Source organism: Trichogramma pretiosum, unplaced genomic scaffold (assembly GCF_000599845.2).
Source record: "Trichogramma pretiosum strain Unisexual culture from Peru unplaced genomic scaffold, Tpre_2.0 scaffold135, whole genome shotgun sequence".
Classification (NCBI taxonomy): domain Eukaryota; kingdom Metazoa; phylum Arthropoda; class Insecta; order Hymenoptera; family Trichogrammatidae; genus Trichogramma; species Trichogramma pretiosum.
In genome coordinates, this window is record NW_019640813.1 from 64350 (window position 1) to 85328 (window position 20979).

A 20979-nucleotide genomic window follows, 5' to 3' on the forward strand; every position below is an offset into this window, starting at 1 on the left:
AATTCGTCTTTTCACGTCTGGCAAATGAACAAAAAAAATCGTAGAAGCTTTTAATCTACGGATTTAGTTAGGAAATTTCATAACGAATCGAAGCCCGTCGTCGGTTTTTGCCTACAAAATTATTTTAAGTCATAAAATTGCGATTTTCCGTAGCTATGATTACGAAAAAAATCGAAAGATGCGCCTTTTAGCGTGTTAACATACACTGAATGTAGCTGTGAGCATTTTAACATGGTTTTTAATGGGATTTTTGGCGTAGAATCGAATGGCGTTGTTACTTTTACGCTACAAATCCATTTTCAACGAGAAATCGCTCCTTTTTGAATTTTTAAACATGAAAAATGACCATTAGGCGCCAGAAAATCAACTAAATAGTCTAGTAAGTATTCAAACATGTTATTTGTCGGGATTTTTTTCGTGGTATCGAATTTTGTTGTTACTTTTACTCTTTTAATTTATTTTCAGCAACAAATTGCCTTTTTTGTAGTTTTACTAACGCAAAATATCGAAAAATGCTACTTTTGGCAACGTAAAAATTTATAAAATTATCTGATCATATTTCTTTTATAAGTAAAAGAACGTGATCCAAATAAGGCAATTTGTTGCTGAAAATAAATTAAAAGAGTAAAAGTAACAACAAAATTCGATACCACGAAAAAAATCCCGACAAATAACATGTTTGAATACTTACTAGACTATTTAGTTGATTTTCTGGCGCCTAATGGTCATTTTTCATGTTTAAAAATTCAAAAAGGAGCGATTTCTCGTTGAAAATGGATTTGTAGCGTAAAAGTAACAACGCCATTCGATTCTACGCCAAAAATCCCATTAAAAACCATGTTAAAATGCTCACAGCTACATTCAGTGTATGTTAACACGCTAAAAGGCGCATCTTTCGATTTTTTTCGTAATCATAGCTACGGAAAATCGCAATTTTATGACTTAAAATAATTTTGTAGGCAAAAACCGACGACGGGCTTCGATTCGTTATGAAATTTCCTAACTAAATCCGTAGATTAAAAGCTTCTACGATTTTTTTTGTTCATTTGCCAGACGTGAAAAGACGAATTTTTCGATTTTTCAACAGAAAAAAATTCAAAAATCGCAATTTTTTCACTGAAATCGTTTTTATAGCCCAAAACTAATGATGGCATTCGATTCTACGGCAAAAAATACAAAAGAAAATGTATTCACAAAACCCATTATGGCTTTATAGAAAATCTGGCAAACTATCGAAGTGCCTCCTGTCGGCTGCGATTTTTTTACGTCAAAAAAAAAACTTCAAAAATCCATCGACACCATCTAAAATCATTTTTTTTAGCTCTACTTTACGGGAAAATTCATTTTAAACCTTAAACTTTCAGATTCCGTTGGATCCCCCAAGATTAAAAAAATTTTTGAAAAAGTGGACCACCCTAATGCACATACATGCGATATAATGCGGTAAGATATTCAAAATTAAGGATGGTTTCAAAAAACATATTGACTCAAAAAACATATCGGTGCACAACGGTTACAAATATACTTGTGATCTATGTGGAAAAATATATTCCCTAAAAGGTAATCTTCGTACCCACATTAATGAGAAACATAATGGTGCCATATGCACGTGATAATTGCGGGAAATATTCAAAAACTAAATCAAATGCGACATCGATGTGGTGCATTACGGCATCACTTGTAAGCGTGAAAATAAATTTACTAAGAGTTAAATAAAAACACATTTATTCGGTAAGAATTTTTTTCGCTTATATCTACTCATTAAACATATAATACGCACACATTCAAAAAAATTATAAATACTATTAATTTATAATAGTTTAATTACTTTTCTCAATGATATCTTACAAGGTAGAAGCAATGTTTCAGTTTTAAAAAGCGAATACACTTTCGAAGGAAAAGGAAGCATATTATTAATTGTAATTTAATAAAACGTTGAACTTTTTGAGTTTATGTTCGCTGAGTTTTTATTTTGCTCATTCACGCCTGTAGAAAAGTGAAACATTTCAGAACTACTGTATATAAGATACTTTTTTCTTCTAGGTGCATTCAGGTACTTTTACAGCGAGTTACAATTTTAGCGATTTGACTAAATAATACCGTGCCGTGCGGCACTCGAATTTTTGACGTGAAATGTTAATTATCAACACTCACACGTGACGGTATCGTTTAGTCCTCATTCTCAATACACACAGGCTGCCCCACCCCACCGTATTCACTTTTGATGTGAAACATCTTTTACTTGGTACCGAATCACACGCTGAATAGGCTTACACCGCTTAGTGCTCACGAGTCACGAGTCACGAGTCGCATCTCACACAAGACGCACAAAAACACACACGCAGAACTCAAAAGTTCTTGCGCCCAGCAGTGGAATACGTCGGGCGACCTACTGCGCTCGAATTTTACACATATAACGTATATTTTACAAGATCGAGCGTTGCGAATTGAAATTTAAATTGAATTATTTATTCAGTGTGGATATATCCTTGTCGTCAAAAAGTGTTGCTATCCTTTCGCCATTTGAACTAGTCGCTTTTCACGAGCAGAAAAAAAGCATTTCATACGCGTCAGTGACATTGTTGGGAAAAGTGCTGTCGAAACTGTTATCTCGTCTGCGCTTTTTATTAATTTTATTAAACAAAGTTTACTCAATAAAGTAATAAGTGTCTAAAAGTTATCTGCTGCGTGAGTCAAAATGTCATCAAAACAACGAATAGTGGCGTTAACTAAAGTTTATTCGGACGAGTGTATTTATACGTGGACGATTGAGAATTATCGCTTGCTAAAATTTAAAGTAGGAGAAAGAATAACATCTCCAAAATTTGGCGTTGGAAGTGACGAAAAAAATTATTTTCAATTGTGGATGTACCCCGAAGGCGTCCATAAAGAGTCTGAAGGATACATTTCTGTATATCTTACACCTGTAATTGATTCAACGAAGCGACCGGATAAGCTCGTATGTAAATGGACAATGTCAGCTGTTAATGATGGAACAGTTGTTGATAAATTTACATTGCATCTTGATTTTGCGACCGATAACTTCAATGGCTATGGTACGCCGAAATTTTATGCATTAAAAAATATTGACAAATTAATTTCGGCCGAGAACACTGTAACTATTCAATGTGAATTAGAAATTTTCAAGGAATTTGAATCCTCATTGAAATTAGACAATATCAACATTACACATCAGATAAATAATAAAATAAATTTGGACTCATTGTTTCTCTGTGAAGAATTCAGTGATATTAGAATAAGAACTTCTGATGAAAATGACATCCCAGCTCACAAAGCTATACTCGCAGCTGCCAGCCCCGTATTCAAAGCCATGTTTACTCACAATATGTTGGAAAATAAAGAAAATTCAGTGAACATAACTGACACTACTAATAATACTGTAATTGAAATGTTGAGATATATCTACACAGCTGAGGTTATTATCAACAAAGTAGATATTACTATTGAACTATTAGAAGTAGCTGACAAGTATCAAATTGACAATTTGAAAATTGAATGTGAAAAAATATTATATTCTGATTTGTCATCTGAAAATGCTATCAAAATATTAATAGCTGCTCATAAATACAAAACAAAGTATTTGGAAGATGAAACAATAAAGTTTATTACAAGTAAGACTGAATTACTCTCCAATTCTAAAAAGATGAAAGAAATAGGTGATCTTGATATAATGATCAATTTAATGCAATCAATAGGTAAATCTCAAAAAAATGTATCTTGCCCAGTTTGTCATCCAGAAAATCATAGTTAAATTATTAAATGATTGTGGTTTAAATTCAGCATATCTGCAGGTAGAATATATCAAGTTAATTATTACTGATTGTTTATACTTCATAATTCAATATACTTTGTTCTTGGCATGATAAGGTATTTCTTGAAACTTTTTGTAAATGTAGCATTGTAATCATAAAACATTATTCTGAACGTAATTTGTAAAGCTGTTGAGTTTAAATGTAATTAAAATGCAATTATTTTCAAATAACTGTAGCTGTTAATTACTTGGCACAGTTTATAGTTCTTTTTTGATTCAATCGATAGTAAAAAAGATGAAACAAAAAATTTTTTTAATTCTCTCAAGATGAAGGGATGCTGCTATATTTTAAAAATGTTCATACGCTTAACTTGAAATTCAATTTTATCATTCCACATGCACAAATATGAAGGAGATCTACCCTGTGAATTGTATTATCTGATTCAATCTTTTATTGTTTTAACATAGATTTAAAGTCATGGACAGGACAGCTTTTTAACTTTCGAACTATGTGTTCTAGAACTATATATTATGTTTTATGTATTTGCCTGTCTATACAGCGTCGGTTTGCGCTACGCGCTGTGATTGGCTGCCGCGCCAGCTACAGAACTGCTTTCTGCTGCTGCCCGCTGCCGAGACTCGACGCGCGTATCTCTTTCTCTCTCGCTCTCGCATGCGCGTATGACTGTGTTTACGTATACACACGAGGCAATGTAACAGCATAAGCAACTAGTGTAGGGGCCAGTGGGTCCACCGTGGCCACGAGTTCTTTGATGGGTGCACCAAAGTTTTTCTTACGTATTTTGGGCTGCTGAAACCGAATTTCTATGGTGCATATCGCTAAAATTGGTCATAAAAAAGTTATAAACAAATAATTTTGCAATGACTATAAAATTGAATTTTTTGCTTCAAAAACATTTTTTTTAGCATTTTTGGATCATTTTAAACAAAAAAGTACTCTTGTCATTTTTTCGTAAACTCAATGGTTTACGAGAAAAAAGCGATTCAAATGTGAGAAAAATCCCGGTATTATCTATGTGGCCTTCCAGTGTCGCACCGAGCGGCAGTATTTAGTCGAATCGCTTAATTTTTAACTCGCTCTAAAAGTATCTAAATGCACCTAGAAAAAAAAACTAACACATGATTTCGATGGAAAATTACCTCAGCTTTCCGATGATGAGGTCAGATTTCCAATAAATTTCCATTTTCCTCGAGAAAATTGCCGGAAAACCTTCAAAGTCGAATATCTCAAAAACGGCATTTTTAAGATTTTTCTAAATAATCTAGATCGAAAGATCAGGAAATTTTCCATCGATATAGTTACTTTCTATTGAGAATTTTTATGATTTTAGCGACATATAGCGAGAGAAATAAGAAAAAACGTGGTTTTTCATGGGTATTGCATAGTTATTTGTTTATAACTTTTTTACAACCAATTTTAGCGACATGCACCATGGAAATTCGGTTTTAGCGGCCCAAAATACATAAGAAAAACTTTGGTACACCCATCAAACAAGACGTGGCTACGTTGGACCCACTGGCCCCTAGACTAAACAGCAGTCAGCTTAGCTCACGGAATTAACTGCGTTTCGATATCTTTCGTCTCTCTTGCTTATGCGTAGGATAATACACAGAATACGTATGTGCTGTTTATGCGTACACGTCGCGAGACTCTACGCACTATCATGCATGTTTTCAAATCTGATATTAATCAATGCATGTATGTATACGTGTCTATGAGTGTGTGTCTTTTTAAGGGAAGTCGACATGTTTATCATTTTATATTAACATACAACGAACGATAATCGCTCAATGCACTAATCTGATTAATAAAACAAATTGAAAATTGAAAAAATTAAAAAAAATTCAGCTGTTTATGAACAGCTGCAAGATGTGAAACATTTTTATCAATTAATTAAAGAAAATTGAAGAATTTAAAAGTAATCGAACAAGTAAAAGTCGAAACAAAAAAAATAAGTAATTTTTGTATATTCTATCGGAAGATTTTTTTTTATATCTCGCAGGAGGAAAGATCGATGACGAAGGCAGAGTGGAAGCACCACGCGTTGCATTTGACGATCTTACGAGGATTTACATCGCAGCAGTGGTAAACACGAGATCAACCTACAGCACGTGTCGAACAAGCCAACTGATGTACTACAATTTACAAGATTTATATTATTACATATTATATACACGAGCTAGGAAACAATAAAGTGGGTACAAATGGTCGCTTTGTCACTTTTTTAATTCGCCGTATAGTTGTTTGTTCCATGGAAGAGTTTCCAGAACCATTAATATTTCACAAATTTGTACTGGGTATGGATTTTCGATCAACCGAGTAACATATGTTGAACAGACCGGAAAAAACTTCATCCCGAAGAAGCTTGAACATTTTTTTATACAATTAGAATTATTTGAATATTTACCACGCACGATGCACACAGATCACGGTCATTTTTAAACTTTGAACGAATTAACATGACGAATTTTAAGAAATAATTGACTTTTAAAATGTTACGAAGATGTTGAATTGAACGCCAGTTTCGTGTTATGTTCTTTTAAATTTCAGATATTCTTGATGTATCACCTGTACAATACTCGCTCGACATATTTTTCATGCAGCTAAAAAAATTCTCCGAAAAAATCGTCGTCAAGCTTAAATTTTAAATTGTTTCAAACGTTGTGAGAACAATGTTTAAACAGATAAATTGGTACCTTAATTATAAATAATATGATCATAAACAATTTTGACATCGTACCTCGAAACACTGATCATGTTTACTGATGAGTTAAAATAAATTAGTTTGAATATTGCCTTTCCCCATGAATCAAGTGACCTAATACCAAAAGATTTATTATACTCATTCAATTTCCGTGACACTAAATCCACAGATCAATCATTTAATTTTGGCATCAAAATGGATAAAAGTGAGAAAAAATCTGAGGGATTCACTTTGGAAAATAATTTAAATGAACACGACATTGTTGCTTCAGACAACAAAAAATATATTTGTGATATTTGTCAGGAGGCATTCACACTAGAATCAAGCATGATAATACACCGAAACACTATTCACAATGATCAGAAAGATTATGCATGTGACAAGTGCAAAAAGAAATTTAAGTTCCGAAGTCATTTGAGTAGACACCAAATATCAGAACACAAGGGTTGCAAAGATTTTGCATGCGACCAGTGTAACAAGAAATTTGTGAAAAAATCGAGTTTAATGGCCCACCAAAAATTAGTACATAAGGATCGCAAGGATTTCACCTGCAACAATTGCGAGAAGAAATTTGAAAATAAATCAACTTTACTAAAACATAAAAAAATATTCCACGAAGCTTTCAAAGATTACTTATGTGAAAAGTGCGCTAAAAGATTTGGAAATAAACGAAGTTTGCTCATACATGTGAAGACAGTCCACGAAGGACGCAAAGATTTTCCATGCGACAAAAATGAGAAAAAATTTGGGGAACAGGGCAATTTAAGAAAAAATCAAAAAACATTTTACGAGGGTCACAAGGATTATGCATGCAACTATTGCGAGAAAAAATTTGGGGATCAAAGCAACTTAAGAAAACATCAAAAAACAGTTCACGAAGGTCGCAAAGATTACGCGTGCGACAAATGTGAGAAGCAATTTGGACTTAAACAGACTTTGCTTATTCACCAAGCGACAGTCCATGAAGGTCGTAAAGATTACGCATGCGACAAGTGCGAGAAAAAATTTGGATCTAAGCAGTCTTTTCTCTGCCATATAAAAACAGTCCATGAAGGTCGCAAAGATTTTGAATGCGACAAGTGCAAGCAGAAATTTGGAGTCAAATCGAATTTGATCAAGCACCAAAAGACAGTGCACGAAGGCCGGAAAGATTTCGCATGCGACATATGCGAGAAAAAATTTGGACAAAAACCATATTTGCTTTTGCACCAAGAAACAGTTCACGAAGGTCGCAAAGATTTCACATGTAACAAGTGCGAGAAGAAATTTGGACAAAAATCGCATTTGCTCTTTCACCTGAAGACAGTACACGACGGGCGCAAAGATTACGGATGTGATAAGTGCGAGAAAAAATTTAGAACAAGATCGAATTCGCTCATACATCAAAAAACAGTCCACGAAGGATGCAAAGATTACGCATGCGAAAAATGCGAGAAGAAATTTGGACATAAACATCATTTGCTTCGCCACCAAAGGAAAAAACACGAACGTAGCGAAGATTAAGCGCATGACAATTGTATATAAGTATAGATACTTGAATACATGTTTCCTAAATTTTTAATTAAAATTGTGCCGAATTGACTGTGTCTTGCGCGAACTTCGCGTACTATCAACTGTCATCAACCTTCCTTCCTTGTCATAGTGATGTTTTAGTTTTGCTTATTTGGTTAACTGCAGCTAAGCAAAGATCAGCCGAGAGTATTTTTCACGTCTTTTTCACTATATTTTTGATAAATCTTATGTAATAATATCGCGATACTTAATTGATCAAATTTGCTCCAGAGAAAAATTTGGATGAACTTGCTGAAATATTGATTATTTCCTTGAAACGCAAGAGAGAATAATAAAACACAAAATGGAAAGCATTTGATAAATTAATTGAAACAAAAAAATATTTTCTGCATTTCTTCCAAATTAAGAGTGAAGCAATGGCATGCGCTTTGTCGCTCGATGACAAACACTCTATTTTTATCATACTCCTTCAATACAATAGATTGAATCAAATAATTTTTCAATCTTCGCTATAAATTGTTGTATTTTTCGTTGTACTTTTGGTGAATTTTATATCTGGTTTATTTTGTACTCAACGCGTGTATTGTAATAAGAAATAACACAATAATTTTTACTACACCGTACTACAAAATATAGTTCATAAGTTAACAATAATTACGCGATCATTGTGCAATAAACCTACAAGGTTGAACCGATTGTTCATCGACTGAAAAATAGTTTTGAAAGTTTGCTTTCCTACGTGTAAAAAAAACAAAAGATTGTCTTTTCTTTATTTGTTTCCGCCTCAATATCGCAAACACAAAGTGTATGCTCGCCGTCCAGTCAACCCTCGATTTTCAATCGTCACACTGCCGGTGGGGTTATTTAAATATGAAGGTATACATAAATACCGTACTGGACGTTCGTCCTACTGTACATCGGCAGACGAAGTACAAGCTCGAGCTCGACTGCGACGAGCGAAACGTGCGTCGGATGATGAAACGCGTACAAAGGGCCAGGCACGCGCCAGGCAAGATATATGGAAGCGCGTCGAGCGCCATGCTGATAACCGAATTCTTGACAAAGTAGTCGCAGCGCATTCCTAAAAGGCAGTCGTGCATTTCCTCCGCTCCCCTCGTTCGACTCGAGTATAATACGTTTCATACAACTAGCGCGTGAAGACGATCTTTATGCGCGTGCCCTTCCCGTACGAAGTACTACTCCCTTTTATTTGTTTTTTATCTTTTTTTCTATTCTACTTTTTAATATAACCAGTGACTCTTTGTCAGTGATACAGAAAGTTTAACTGAACGAAGAAGGGAAAATAATTTTTTTGCTGCGGAATTTTTTGACAGAAGTTTCATGTGTAATGTAGTGCTGTTCTCAAATAGCGGCTGATTGATTCGTAAAGCGACTACACTTACACTATGACGTCCACTATGAGTTAAAATTCGAATTTTCGTACCAAATTTTAGAATATGATTCTTGAAAGTGAAATGTAGTAGCACTTATTACTTTCTCTTTCAATGCTGCAGCGACTGCGCTCCGAGGTCACTCTAGCCTCGAAATTTCTTTTTAGTCTCGACTGTTCGTCTCCGAGTGCAGTAGTAACACGTGTCGATGTCAAATAGTATATATCTCGGGAGTTTTCTATACTGATTATTTCAAGTTGTATTTTTGTGTGCTGTATCATTATAACATGTATTTTTGTGCAAGTGTGTAAAAAATGGGCAACGGAGGCTCGAATCCCGAGACGGGCCATGAAGATGCAGAAAGTTTGAAGAGAATGCGCGAACGAGTCAATTGGGAGAATCAAGTAGAGCGACACGAATTGTACAGGCAATTTTGTGGCTTAATAAGTGATTGGCAGGGTCGACTTCCGAATCTCCGAGAGATTTTTGGACGGGAAGAAATTGATTGGTTGCTCGAGGAGTGCGTGGATACGGGCCCCGTCGAGTTTATCAATTTTGTGGCGAGGACAGGGTACAGTGACGAGCCCGACCTCGATAAAGACGGTAAGCCACCCTTGCGTCGCAACACACCGGTACATTATGCCATCGACTCCGGAGCCCGCGACTGGTTTTCCAAGATTAGTGAGCTTTTTAAAATTTACGACAAGTTCAACGTGAACTACACCAGCGAATCTGGATTGACGCACTTCCATGTGGCCTGCATGATTGGCCACAAAGACGCCGTCGAAAAGTTTCTCGAGTTCGGCTACGATCCGAATTGCCTCGTGCCGGTGAAAAATCACACGCCCCTGCACTACAGCGTTTACCTAAAAAGAAACCAAGTGTCGGAATTGCTGCTACGAAGAGGCGCCAATCCAAATCTAGCCAACTATCGCGGACTGACTCCGCTGCACCTCATGTGCTCCAGTTGCGACGACTTCGACTTGGCCGAGCTGCTGCTCGAGATCAGCCGCGACATGAAGTATCCGCCTATGCCCATAGACGCGCTGGACAACAACGGCGAGACGCCGTTGATCATGGCTCTGCAGTCGGGCAATACGAGGATGGTCGAGTCGCTGCTGAGAAGCGGCGCCGATCCCAATTTAGCGGCTGCAGGAGGCTTCACGCCGTTGCACTTGATTTGCTCGCGCAACGTCGACGACGACGCGGCGGAGGTATTCTTGAGGATCAACGAAGACATGCGGCAGAAGGTGAAAGTCGACGCCGTGAACGAGTGGGGTCGGACGCCGCTGTGGGACGCGGTGCGCATCGGCGCGAGGAACAAAGTCGAGGCCCTGCTGAGAAGAGGCGCTAATCCAAATTTGGCCAGCCCGCAGGCCGGACATCTGACACCGCTGCACATGATTGCGTTGCGCGCGGCAGAGGACGGCTTCATGGACGAGTTCTTCGAGATGTGCGGCAGATGGGGGCCGAGGCTCGAGGTCGACGCCCTGGACCAGTGGAATCAAACGCCGTTGCTGCTGGCTCTGCACTACGGCCACAGAAGGAGCGCCGAGTCGTTACTGAGGCACGGCGCGAATCCGAGCATAGCCAATTGCAGAGGATCTCAACCGCTCCACGTCATCGGTCGCAGAAGCGTCGACGACGACTTGGCGGAGACGTTCTTGCGGATAATCGACGAGCTGCGCCAGCAGGTGGAGATCGACGCGCGAGACCAGTGGGGTTGGACGCCGCTGCTTCACGCCCTCCGCTACGGCACGATGAGGACCGTCGAGGTGCTGCTGAGGAGGGGCGCGGATCCGAACGCAGCCAACAAGAATGGTTCTCGAGCGCTCCACATCATCTGTCGGAGCGAGGGCGACGACGATCTGCTGGAGGCGTTCTTGCGGATAACCGATGATATTCAGCGGACCGTCGAGATCGATGCTCGAGGCAGAAACGGCGTGACACCGCTACACTACGCCTTGTGCCACGGTTTACCGAGAACCGCCGAAGATTTACTGAGAAGGGGCGCGGATCCGAATATACCCGACGACGCTGGTGCGACTGCCCTGCATTATATTTCCGGAAGAGAGACGGACGACGACGAGTTGGCGAAAAGATTCTTCGAGACGTGCGACGACATCCGGCGGCAGGTGCAGTTGAACGCCCCGGATGACCTGGGTCGGACGCCGTTGCACCGGGCTCTCGACTACGGTAACAGAATGGTCGCGAAATTCCTGCTGGAGAGAGGGGCCGATCCTGCTTCGATCGATACGAAAGGATCGACTCCGCTGCACGTCATCTGCCAGAGAGACGACGACGACGACGACTTGGTCGACGTGTTCTTCGAGGTCTGTTACGACCAATTCAAGATGGTGCAGGTCGATGCCCGGGACAACGAGGGCCGGACGCCGCTACAAACGGCTGTGGCGAATCTCCTGCCAAACGTAGTGGACGTACTCTTGGATCGTCATGCTTCTCTGTGTGGTTTCAGTTTTCCCGTTACGAATAGATTTTGCAAGATATTCGACGAAAGTAATCGGGATAAATTGAGTTTGGCATCTGGCGCTCTGGTCATTGTCGAATGCCTCGAAGAAAGAGGATACGATATGAGCAGAAGCGATGTCTTGACGATCGTGCAATTGTTCCTCAAGTACGGATTGTTCGAAGAGTCGTCGGATCTCGAAAAATATTGGTGCGACGAAGAGGAGTTCATGAGCAAAGCCACGGAGATAATGATCATTCCTAATAGTTTGTCGCTTTTCGAGCTACTCTTCTTACGACCCGAAGAAGCTGAGAAACTACTTACATACACGGACTACTTCGAGATCGAGCGATCCAACGATTTGGACGATATCCCCGAGCAATATCGCGATTTATACTCGAGGCATCTTTGCGAAAAAATGTCGAGAGGATATTTTCAAAGGTTAGCACTCGATGCTTTTCAAGAGCTGACACGCTATCGACTGCCGATTCTCTGCTCCGAAATTATCATCGATAATTTGATGAACGAGGATTTGCTCAGAATATACGAAGCTGGTGAAATACATGATTAAATACTAAGCTGATACAATTCACAAAAGGTACTGTACTTCTTTTTTTCTCTACTCATTATTCTCTAAATAATAATTTTTGTCAACTGTTCTAAAATTTCTATCGTTTTTTTTTTCAGACTACCTAGTTGAGAGAATATAAATTTACATCTTCATTTTCGATCTCGAAATATTTTTATTAGTTTGTGAAATGTACTTTATGTAATACAATGTAAAATTTTTAAATGTAAAATATGAAAATAAAATGAACTGTATACTTAAGTATACAACAATAAAGTGATAGATGGGATTAAATTTACAATTAAAAAAAAAGTTTAAGAAAATCAGTAAGAAAATGAAGTTTCAACAAAATCCCGCAAAAAAATCGAATCCTCGAGTAGATGGCGATGCCAATCCAAAGATCTTATTTTTAATCCATTAAAACTTGTAATGTATATTTTCGTAAAGGCTCTATGACAAATTTAACCTTTAACAGTTACATGAGTAGTAGTTGTAAAAAACGGGGCTAAAAATTTAATACTTGGGCTGGCTCGCCATGCCTTTATTGCCTATAGAAACGTTATTATTTCAGCATTTTGTAAATACTCTTTCTTATATGGATTATTAGATAATATCGTCAAAAAAAGAAAAAGTGTTCTTTTGCTTAAATTATTCGGATCTAGCCTCTATATTTCTTAAATTTTTCACATTCGTGTGCCTTCCATTTTTTAGTTTAACGGTTCATAAAATAACTTCCACGGTGATAAACATTTTATTTTAAATACTCAGTATTTGACGTGATAGAAATTAATATGTACATGTTTACACTAATGTACAGGACTCTGTTTGCTGTAAATTAAAATATAAGCGCACTTGAATAAGTTTACTTTTCGAAAGAACAATATTAATAATATTTGAGTTTTATCGAGGCGGCTTGAATGGTACAAATCTGTCCATCAGTAGTAATCGTGTTATAATTTTTTAAGCTACGAGGAAGTTGTAGTCTCGCGATACGCATTGAATGAGGCTTGTATACGAATCACTTAAATGCCGCACGTGAGCGTTGAATTTGTATGCGGCTTATGCATGCACGACACAGTTATGTGTAAAATTCACATTCGTAAGAACATATTTATCTGTGTGCATATAATGATTGAATTTATATACACACAGCGGCGCAGGGATATACTCACCATACGTAGTCGATCGGGCATTGTGTGAATTGAATCGTCGTTACTTGTCGATCATTTTTAGCGACGATTGCTGTTGTTCAATCTTCTTTGTGTAAAAAAATCATTTGTGAAAGTGATGAATAATTTTATCAGTTTAAGGTCAGGATTTTTCGCTAAGATAATCTATAGGATGTCAGTACTCGAGGAAAAATTAAACTGATAATTGGAGTCTTGGAAAATCGTCTAAGCGATCCTTTGAAGGACGAATTAAAGGCGGAATTTCGTTAATATTCAAGTTTATATATAAAACGTAAGGGAAATGTTTTTGTAGTTACCACAAAATTATAACAGATAAAAATGTTTTATTATTCTTCACAAAATGGAAAAAAATTATTATGAAAAATTTTCCAAAATTACATGTACTCGCATGTGAGTGTAGGAGTCTTTATTGAGCTTACATGCCTCGAAACAATGATTTGCTACGATGGTGCAGATTTTTGTCTGCATTCGCGTGAGATTTGAGACAAAACCAAATGATTTACGACACATATTATTTGTGACAAATCTCAATTCTCTCTATTTGCTGCATTTCATGTGAGATGTTTTGATTTTTTATCGTGTAATGTCATTATGTGGTTTTTGAGTACATTCTGATGTCCAATAAATGATCTGTGACATATGTTACACTCAAAATGTTTGATTTGATCATGTACAGTCATTACGAGCCTCTTTAGCTTTGGTTTTTCTCCAAATGATTTCCGACAAATGTGACATTCATAGTGTTTGCTTCGAAGATGTACCATACTTATGTGAGTTTCAAGTTAACTTTTTTGTCCAAATGTTTTATGGCAAATAACACATTCAAAGGGTTTGCTTCGATCATGTACTGTATTCATGTGAAATTTGAGGCGTTTCTTACGGCTACGTGAATGGTGACAAATTTCACACTCGAATGGTTTGCTATGACCATGCACGGCTTTTATGTGAGTTTTGAGGTTATTCTGGTATCCAAATGACTTGAGACCCATCTTACATTAGAACGGATTGATGCGATCATGTACTTTATTTATGTGAGTTTTGAGGGTAATTTTTTGCCCAAAGGATCTGTGATAAACGTTACACTCAAAGAGTTTGTTCTGATCATGAACTGCGTTGACGTGACGTTTGAGGACACCTGATTGTCCAAATGATTTCTGACAAATCTCACATTCAAAGGGTTTTCTTCTATCATGTACAGTCATCTTGTGTCTTTTAAGATCACTCTTGTTTCCAAATGATTTGTGACAAATCTCACATTCGAAGAGTTTCCTACGATCATGTACGGCCATAACATGGTTTTTAAGTACCCACTGGTATCCAAATGATTTCTGACAAATATCACATTCAAAGGGTTTGTTCCATTTATGTACTACATTTATGTGAGTTTTAAGGTTACCCTTTTCTCCAAAGAATTTATGACAAATATCACACTCAAAGGATTTTCTCCGATCATGTACTTCATTTATGTGCCTTTTAAGTATATGCTTATATCCAAATGATTTGTGACAAATGCCACATTCGAAAGATTTGCTACGATTATGTACTCCATTTATGTGTCGTTTGAGGGTACCCTTTTCTCCAAATGATTTGTAACAAATTTCACATTCAAAGGGCTTATTACGATCATGCACTGCATTAATGTGTTTATTGAGATTACTTTTTAGTCCAAATGATTTGTGACAAATCTCACATTCATACGGTGTAATGCTTTTATGTGTCGCATTGATACGCTCCTTCCGACTTCCTTTTCTGTCAAAAGCTTTTCGTCGCTAGTTACACTTTGGAGATAATGCGTTCCGAGTTCTCTCATTAAATATTATTACCTCCTTAGATTCACCATGTTGAACATTTACTGAAAATGTATAATTTTTATAATGAAAAATTCTTTTTAATGAAAATTATGAGATTCTTACCGTTCAAATCTTCGGTCTGAATCGAGTTTTCTATTTTCACAATAGGTAGATTACTTTGAGTCTCAGTTTTGCAGATGGTGGGTAACAGAGATGTCAGCTCAAGTTTAACATTTTTGCACTCAAAATTAATGAATATAGTTTCATTGATGTCATTGTTTCGATTTTTGTTTTCTTCTTTTGCAATAGCTTGAAATTTTTGATACTCCGTATTGCGGGTGGTTATCGCTTCAAAATACTGAGTTTCAGCTTTAACGTCTTTGCAACTCATTGGTGATTTATGAAACAAGAATTTTTATACGTTTTTTACTTCGCAAACGTCCACCTTATCGAAAGTACAATCTTCGCTTGCATCTGACAAAGTATCATTCGGCTCCATTTTTACCCTAAATAATAACCAAGTTCGATGAACCAATCAATTGAAAAAATATCAGGGCATGCATGAAAAATAGTTCTATACCTAACTGCGTCCTCTCTGCTCACCATCACTCGCTCGATTACTTGTAAAATCACTGTGGATTTTCAAAAAAAAAAAAAAACATCGAAAAAATATTCTAGGTTAAGCGGCTCGAGTAGCCAACAACGCTGTACCGCGAAGTCACCAATTTGTAAACACTGGCTTACTGGAAGGAATTTATCTTTTCGGTGACGATTGAACTCACTCCTGTTATATTAGCGAAGTGATATACAGATTAGCATAGCTACTCGGCGATATTTTCCCCTTCTACCGTCCACTGGCCGTACGCAGTAATGCTTGTACAGCTACGATGTATAAAGGTACTCGCGTGTCATTGAAACGAATGAAAATTGCATGCATCTAGGCGCACAGTTTTCATAAAATTCGCGCACGTATGTATGTAATATTTACACAAAAGAGACAATATGTATTTTAATCTGCACAAATCCAGTAAATAATTGTAACATGATATTAGAAATGAAATTGAATTAGTCAGACGGAGTACAGGTAATAACTAATAGTCGTAAAACAACTACGTCGGTCGCGTCGATAATTGTACATAGTTCGCACATCTTTTGCACCTATGTCTACTCTTAAAAAAGTGATAATTGGATCGTGTTATGGAAATAGACGCGTTGCGATGAATCGACCGAGATTCCTGATAACGCGATCGAAAGGTGCTAGTCTATCATTATTAAAATAAGTTTAATTCTGGCTTCCTCCTACATGCTCGTCTATGAACCCATATACGCGTTCGAATTAATTCAATTTTTTCGTCGTCTGACCACGCCGGTAACAACCCTATATATAATATATATACGTGTGTCGCATCAACGTATCGTTAGCTCCCCGCGTCAGCCTGCTCCATTGCTCGACCCCTTCGTTTACGGTCGTGATGCGTGCTTTTTATGCGCCGTATAATACACTGCGCTTTGGGTATTGTTCTTTAATTGTCGAAGCCGGACACATTGATACGACGTTAGATTTTTCAACGGAACAGAGTACTCTATGAACTTTTAGTCAAAGGCATCGCCGCATTATAAAACGTCTAATTATCGGTCAATGGGATACTATTATAAATAATTACTAAAAAGAAAATTATTTGCTCGACAGCACGATTCAAAAAGTGTCTTACCTACCCCATCTTTACTGAGAACTGAGATTAAGCTAAGTATATCTAAATTATATCAAAGCAAATAGACACGTGCAGCGAACGAACGATTTCACACTTGCATCGATTTTTCATTCAAAAGACGTCACACGTCGAAGCTCGGTTTTTTTTCCTTCGTCGCAATAAGTCACGCAGTCAGCGATCATTAATCACGGATAAAAACCCGAATTAGCGGCCACTCTCGTGACCGCGCAACGCTTGCGGACCCTGTTTGTTTGTTTTTTTTTTTTTTTTTTTTTTTTAAATAATNTTTTTTTTTTTTTTTTTTTTTTTTTTTTTCATTTAAATACGCAACGCGGTACGGAAAATTCATCCGAGTGTAAAATTCGATCGTCGCTTCGTACGCGCATGAAGTCGAGTTTGCAGTAGGGCAAATACAAACCAGTGCCACGTACGATATCAACGTCGATCGATTAACGCGATCGTGTCACGATCGAGCCCTTATACGTTCTGAATACACGCAGGACCGGTCAAGGTGCGTAGCTCTCGTTCGTGTGTGTATGTACGCTACTTCGAGGGTTAGTCGGTGTATCATCGTTATACGACGATGCAGAGGGGGGGTACGACGACGACGACGATGTGCACCTGCACACACGGGCGCACATTTTTCATCATCCTTTGTCGTCGTTTTATACCGCCGCAGCGAGTCGAACAATGGGATGCGTTGCAGCGGTATAGGGCAGTATACAAAGCCTGCAACACGTATTACGTACAATATATAATTCGATTAATCGGACAAGTAGCATACGCATGGCGTTGCGCCGGGGCCTATTTGTATATACTGCTACTCTATATGCTCGTTTCGTTCCACGACGATCGACGTTTACGTATATATAATCTAAACAATGGAAAGGACGAGAGCCAAGCCGTATTACAGAGAGAAAGAGAGTTTATACACCCTTGCTGTGTACGATACGAGATGATACATTTTTCGAGCGCCCGTAAGACGCATGTCACTGATCACGACTATCTCTCTTTCTCTATCTCTCTCTGTAACGTGAACTCGGTGTGGCTGTACCGAACGATCAGAATTATACATGTACACGAGTCGCGGAGCTGGTGTTTGTGGTACTTACGTAACTCGTATATATGCTTACCCTCGATCGACGATTCCTACATACACTGCGGCGCTCAGACTTACCTCCCTCGTTGAATCTTAATTCGACTTATAAATTATTTCATCGCGATGTGATTTTTCGATGATAAATTGAGTGCATTAATTATGCACGATGGGTTATTGTTATTATGATTCGTTCTCGTCTACTTAGTTAAAATAAAGCAAAATGACTTTCTTAGTGTGGATGAGGAGTCGAAAAATATTTAACACGAGTACACCACAAATTGGGAATCGATCATTAAACATTAATGCATCATTATTTATTTAAGACATTTTTAAGTATTATACAGTACCGAGTCTATTATTGTTTATTATAAACGATTTTATTCGCATCCAGTATACGTTAAGTATTCATATGTACACGCGAAAATTAAGCGTAACATCAGAATCAGTCATTTTACAAATAGTGTAGTTTAGAATCAATGCATGTATTAATATAAAATTAATTAAATAATTAAAAAATGTATTAATTTATAAATATTATATAATATATCAATCTAATATTTTAATATTGTATTATATTTAAATTAATTCAAAGTAAGAACAGTGCTTTATACAAACGATAATTTTTTAAAGTTATTAAAATTTTAACATTGTATTAAAATTGTCATACAGGTCGGTGGATAGGGTATATTATATTAAAATGGGCTCTAAGATGACCTTTGAATTTATATTTTCACTGGTATCACGTGCTTAAGTAACACCAATATGCAACGCTTTTACATGTCGATTGAGATTACGTCGGTCTCCAAATTTCTTCCCGCATACATCGCATTTATGTGTGATACCTTTATGCACTTTATCCACGTGATGTTTTAGGTGATCCTTTCGTTTCAATTTTTTTCCGCATATATGACATTCATGAGTGATGCCGCTATGTATTGCCTCTATGTGTTTTTTAAGATTTCCATTTACTGTAAATGATTGACCGCAAATATTGCATGAATGAGTGATACCAATGTGCACCCTATCGATATGGCGTTTGAGATTACATTTATAGGAAAATTTCATACCGCATACATCGCATGCGTGCGTGATAAACTTATGCACAGAATTGATGTGGTTTTTGAGAATAGCCTTATACGCGAAAGTCTTTTTACATATGTCGCATGTATATCTGCTACCATTGTGCTTAGAATCAATGTGAACGTTGAGAGAGCTGGTTGTCGAGAATTTCTTCCCGCATACGTCACATGCGCGGGTTATGCCATCATGAGCGGCTTTGATGTGCGCATTGCGACTACTCTTGTGTGAGAATATCTTTCCACAAATATCGCATGCATGGGTGATACTTTTGTGCTTGGTATCTGTGTGGTCTTTGAGATATCTCTTCGTTGCAAATTCTCTCCCGCACGTAACGCACGCATGATTTATACCACCATGGGTCATCTTGATGTGGTTTCTGAGACTGACCTTGAGCTTGAATGTCTTTCCGCACGTAACGCATGGATGAGTTATGCCGCGATGGATCGCACTGATGTGGATTTTGAGATAACTTGAGCTTGAGAATTTCTTCCCGCATATATTGCATGTATTGGTGGCACCGTTGTGTGCCACATTTATGTGGATTTTAAGATTTCCTTTTTGCGTGAATGTCTTTCTACATATATTGCATGCGTGTGAAATACCATTATGCACAGAATCGACGTGGATTGTAAGATTACCCTTTTGTTTGAATGTTTTTCCACACGTATCACAAGTATGATGAATACCACGATGAATCGAATCAATATGTTTTTTGAGATTTCTCTTTGATGAGAAATTCTTTTTACAAATATCACTCGCGTGAGTAATATGGGTCACATCGGCGTGGGCTATGAGATGGCGTTTTTGCGTGAGTGCAAAATTGACATTCAAATTCAATTCTTTTTTTACTCTATTCGCCGTTTCTCGTTTAATTATGTCATGATTTTCATAATCATCGCTGAGTTTTATATTCTGCAAATGATTTGGGGAACAATTCTCAATTTTTTTGACTGCTGAAAAATTCACCTCGGGCTTCATGTCTTTACATTCGAGTTCGATTTGCATCTCGTCACACTCTCGAAGCACCTGTAACACAATATTAAGTTATGCAAGAGTTTTATAGAGTAAATTTACCTCGTGAATCGCATTTAACTGTGAACTCTTACTGAATTTTTTCTTAGACATTCTAAGAATTGAAAGTTTTTAGTATCAAATGCCTCCTCGATCATTTGAAAATCATTTTGATTGAGCAGCACATCTTCGGGTTCTTTCTTTACTCTAAAACAGCATCAATAAGATTGAAGATTTTGCTGTAATGTATAATTTTATAACTTTTTATAACATTCTTATATAATGATAATTACCTCGTGGCAAAATTGAAAATACCTCTTGGTTCCATCTTTGTAAATTAGAATCTGGTTAACGACTAAACTTTCGATTTTAATCAAACGAACTTAAAATTTAATTGTATGTTTACAAATCATGGCACGAGAATTCAATCAAAACAATTATAAACGACGCAAAATTAAGTTGTATCATTGATTTTTCATATTATTGACGATAAATATTTATCCATAAACGACATTTCATAACGAAGAAATGTGAAATTAAAAAAATGATTTTACGGTGTGTGAATTGCGCCAAAAAGGGCTAGTATCGTCATAAGTTTGAAGTTTACCAATTGCTTTTTTTATATACTTTTGATTTGACAACTTTTTCGCAAAAATTTATG

At 37.2% G+C, this 20979-nt stretch overlaps 4 protein-coding genes across 5 annotated transcripts; 1 reads left to right on the top strand and 3 right to left on the bottom strand.

Moving 5' to 3' along the window:
• Positions 1–2226: 2226 nt before the first annotated feature.
• LOC106653934 (speckle-type POZ protein-like A) lies at positions 2227–9491 on the top strand. Its single transcript, XM_014373599.2, has 3 exons — positions 2227–3632; positions 5797–5879; positions 9465–9491. Exons 1-3 carry the CDS (start codon positions 2699–2701, stop codon positions 9489–9491), a joined length of 1044 nt encoding a protein of 347 aa, XP_014229085.1. The 5' UTR covers positions 2227–2698.
• A 4545-nt stretch (positions 9492–14036) lies between these two features.
• Positions 14037–16116, bottom strand: LOC106653980. Its single transcript, XM_014373652.2, has 3 exons — positions 15997–16116; positions 15540–15922; positions 14037–15478 (listed from the first exon to the last, which is right to left on the bottom strand). The coding sequence occupies exons 2-3, from the start codon at positions 15805–15807 to the stop codon at positions 15396–15398; spliced, it is 351 nt and encodes a 116-aa protein (XP_014229138.1). The 5' UTR covers positions 15808–15922; positions 15997–16116; the 3' UTR covers positions 14037–15395.
• Positions 14622–15088, bottom strand: LOC106653933 (zinc finger protein 658B-like). The gene is made up of 2 exons (XM_014373598.1): positions 15023–15088; positions 14622–14954 (listed from the first exon to the last, which is right to left on the bottom strand). Exons 1-2 carry the CDS (start codon positions 15086–15088, stop codon positions 14622–14624), a joined length of 399 nt encoding a protein of 132 aa, XP_014229084.1.
• A 2389-nt stretch (positions 16117–18505) lies between the features above and the next one.
• Positions 18506–20666, bottom strand: LOC106653975 (zinc finger protein 160-like). 2 transcript variants are annotated; one of them, XM_014373647.2, is made up of 4 exons: positions 20612–20666; positions 20414–20525; positions 19295–20333; positions 18506–19195 (listed from the first exon to the last, which is right to left on the bottom strand). In XM_014373647.2, exons 1-4 carry the CDS (start codon positions 20644–20646, stop codon positions 18975–18977), a joined length of 1407 nt encoding a protein of 468 aa, XP_014229133.1. In that variant the 5' UTR covers positions 20647–20666; the 3' UTR covers positions 18506–18974. The 2 variants fall into 2 exon arrangements, with proteins under 2 accessions (XP_014229133.1, XP_014229132.1); XM_014373646.2 differs by having other exon boundaries at positions 18506–20333.
• Between the last annotated feature and the right edge of the window lie 313 nt (positions 20667–20979).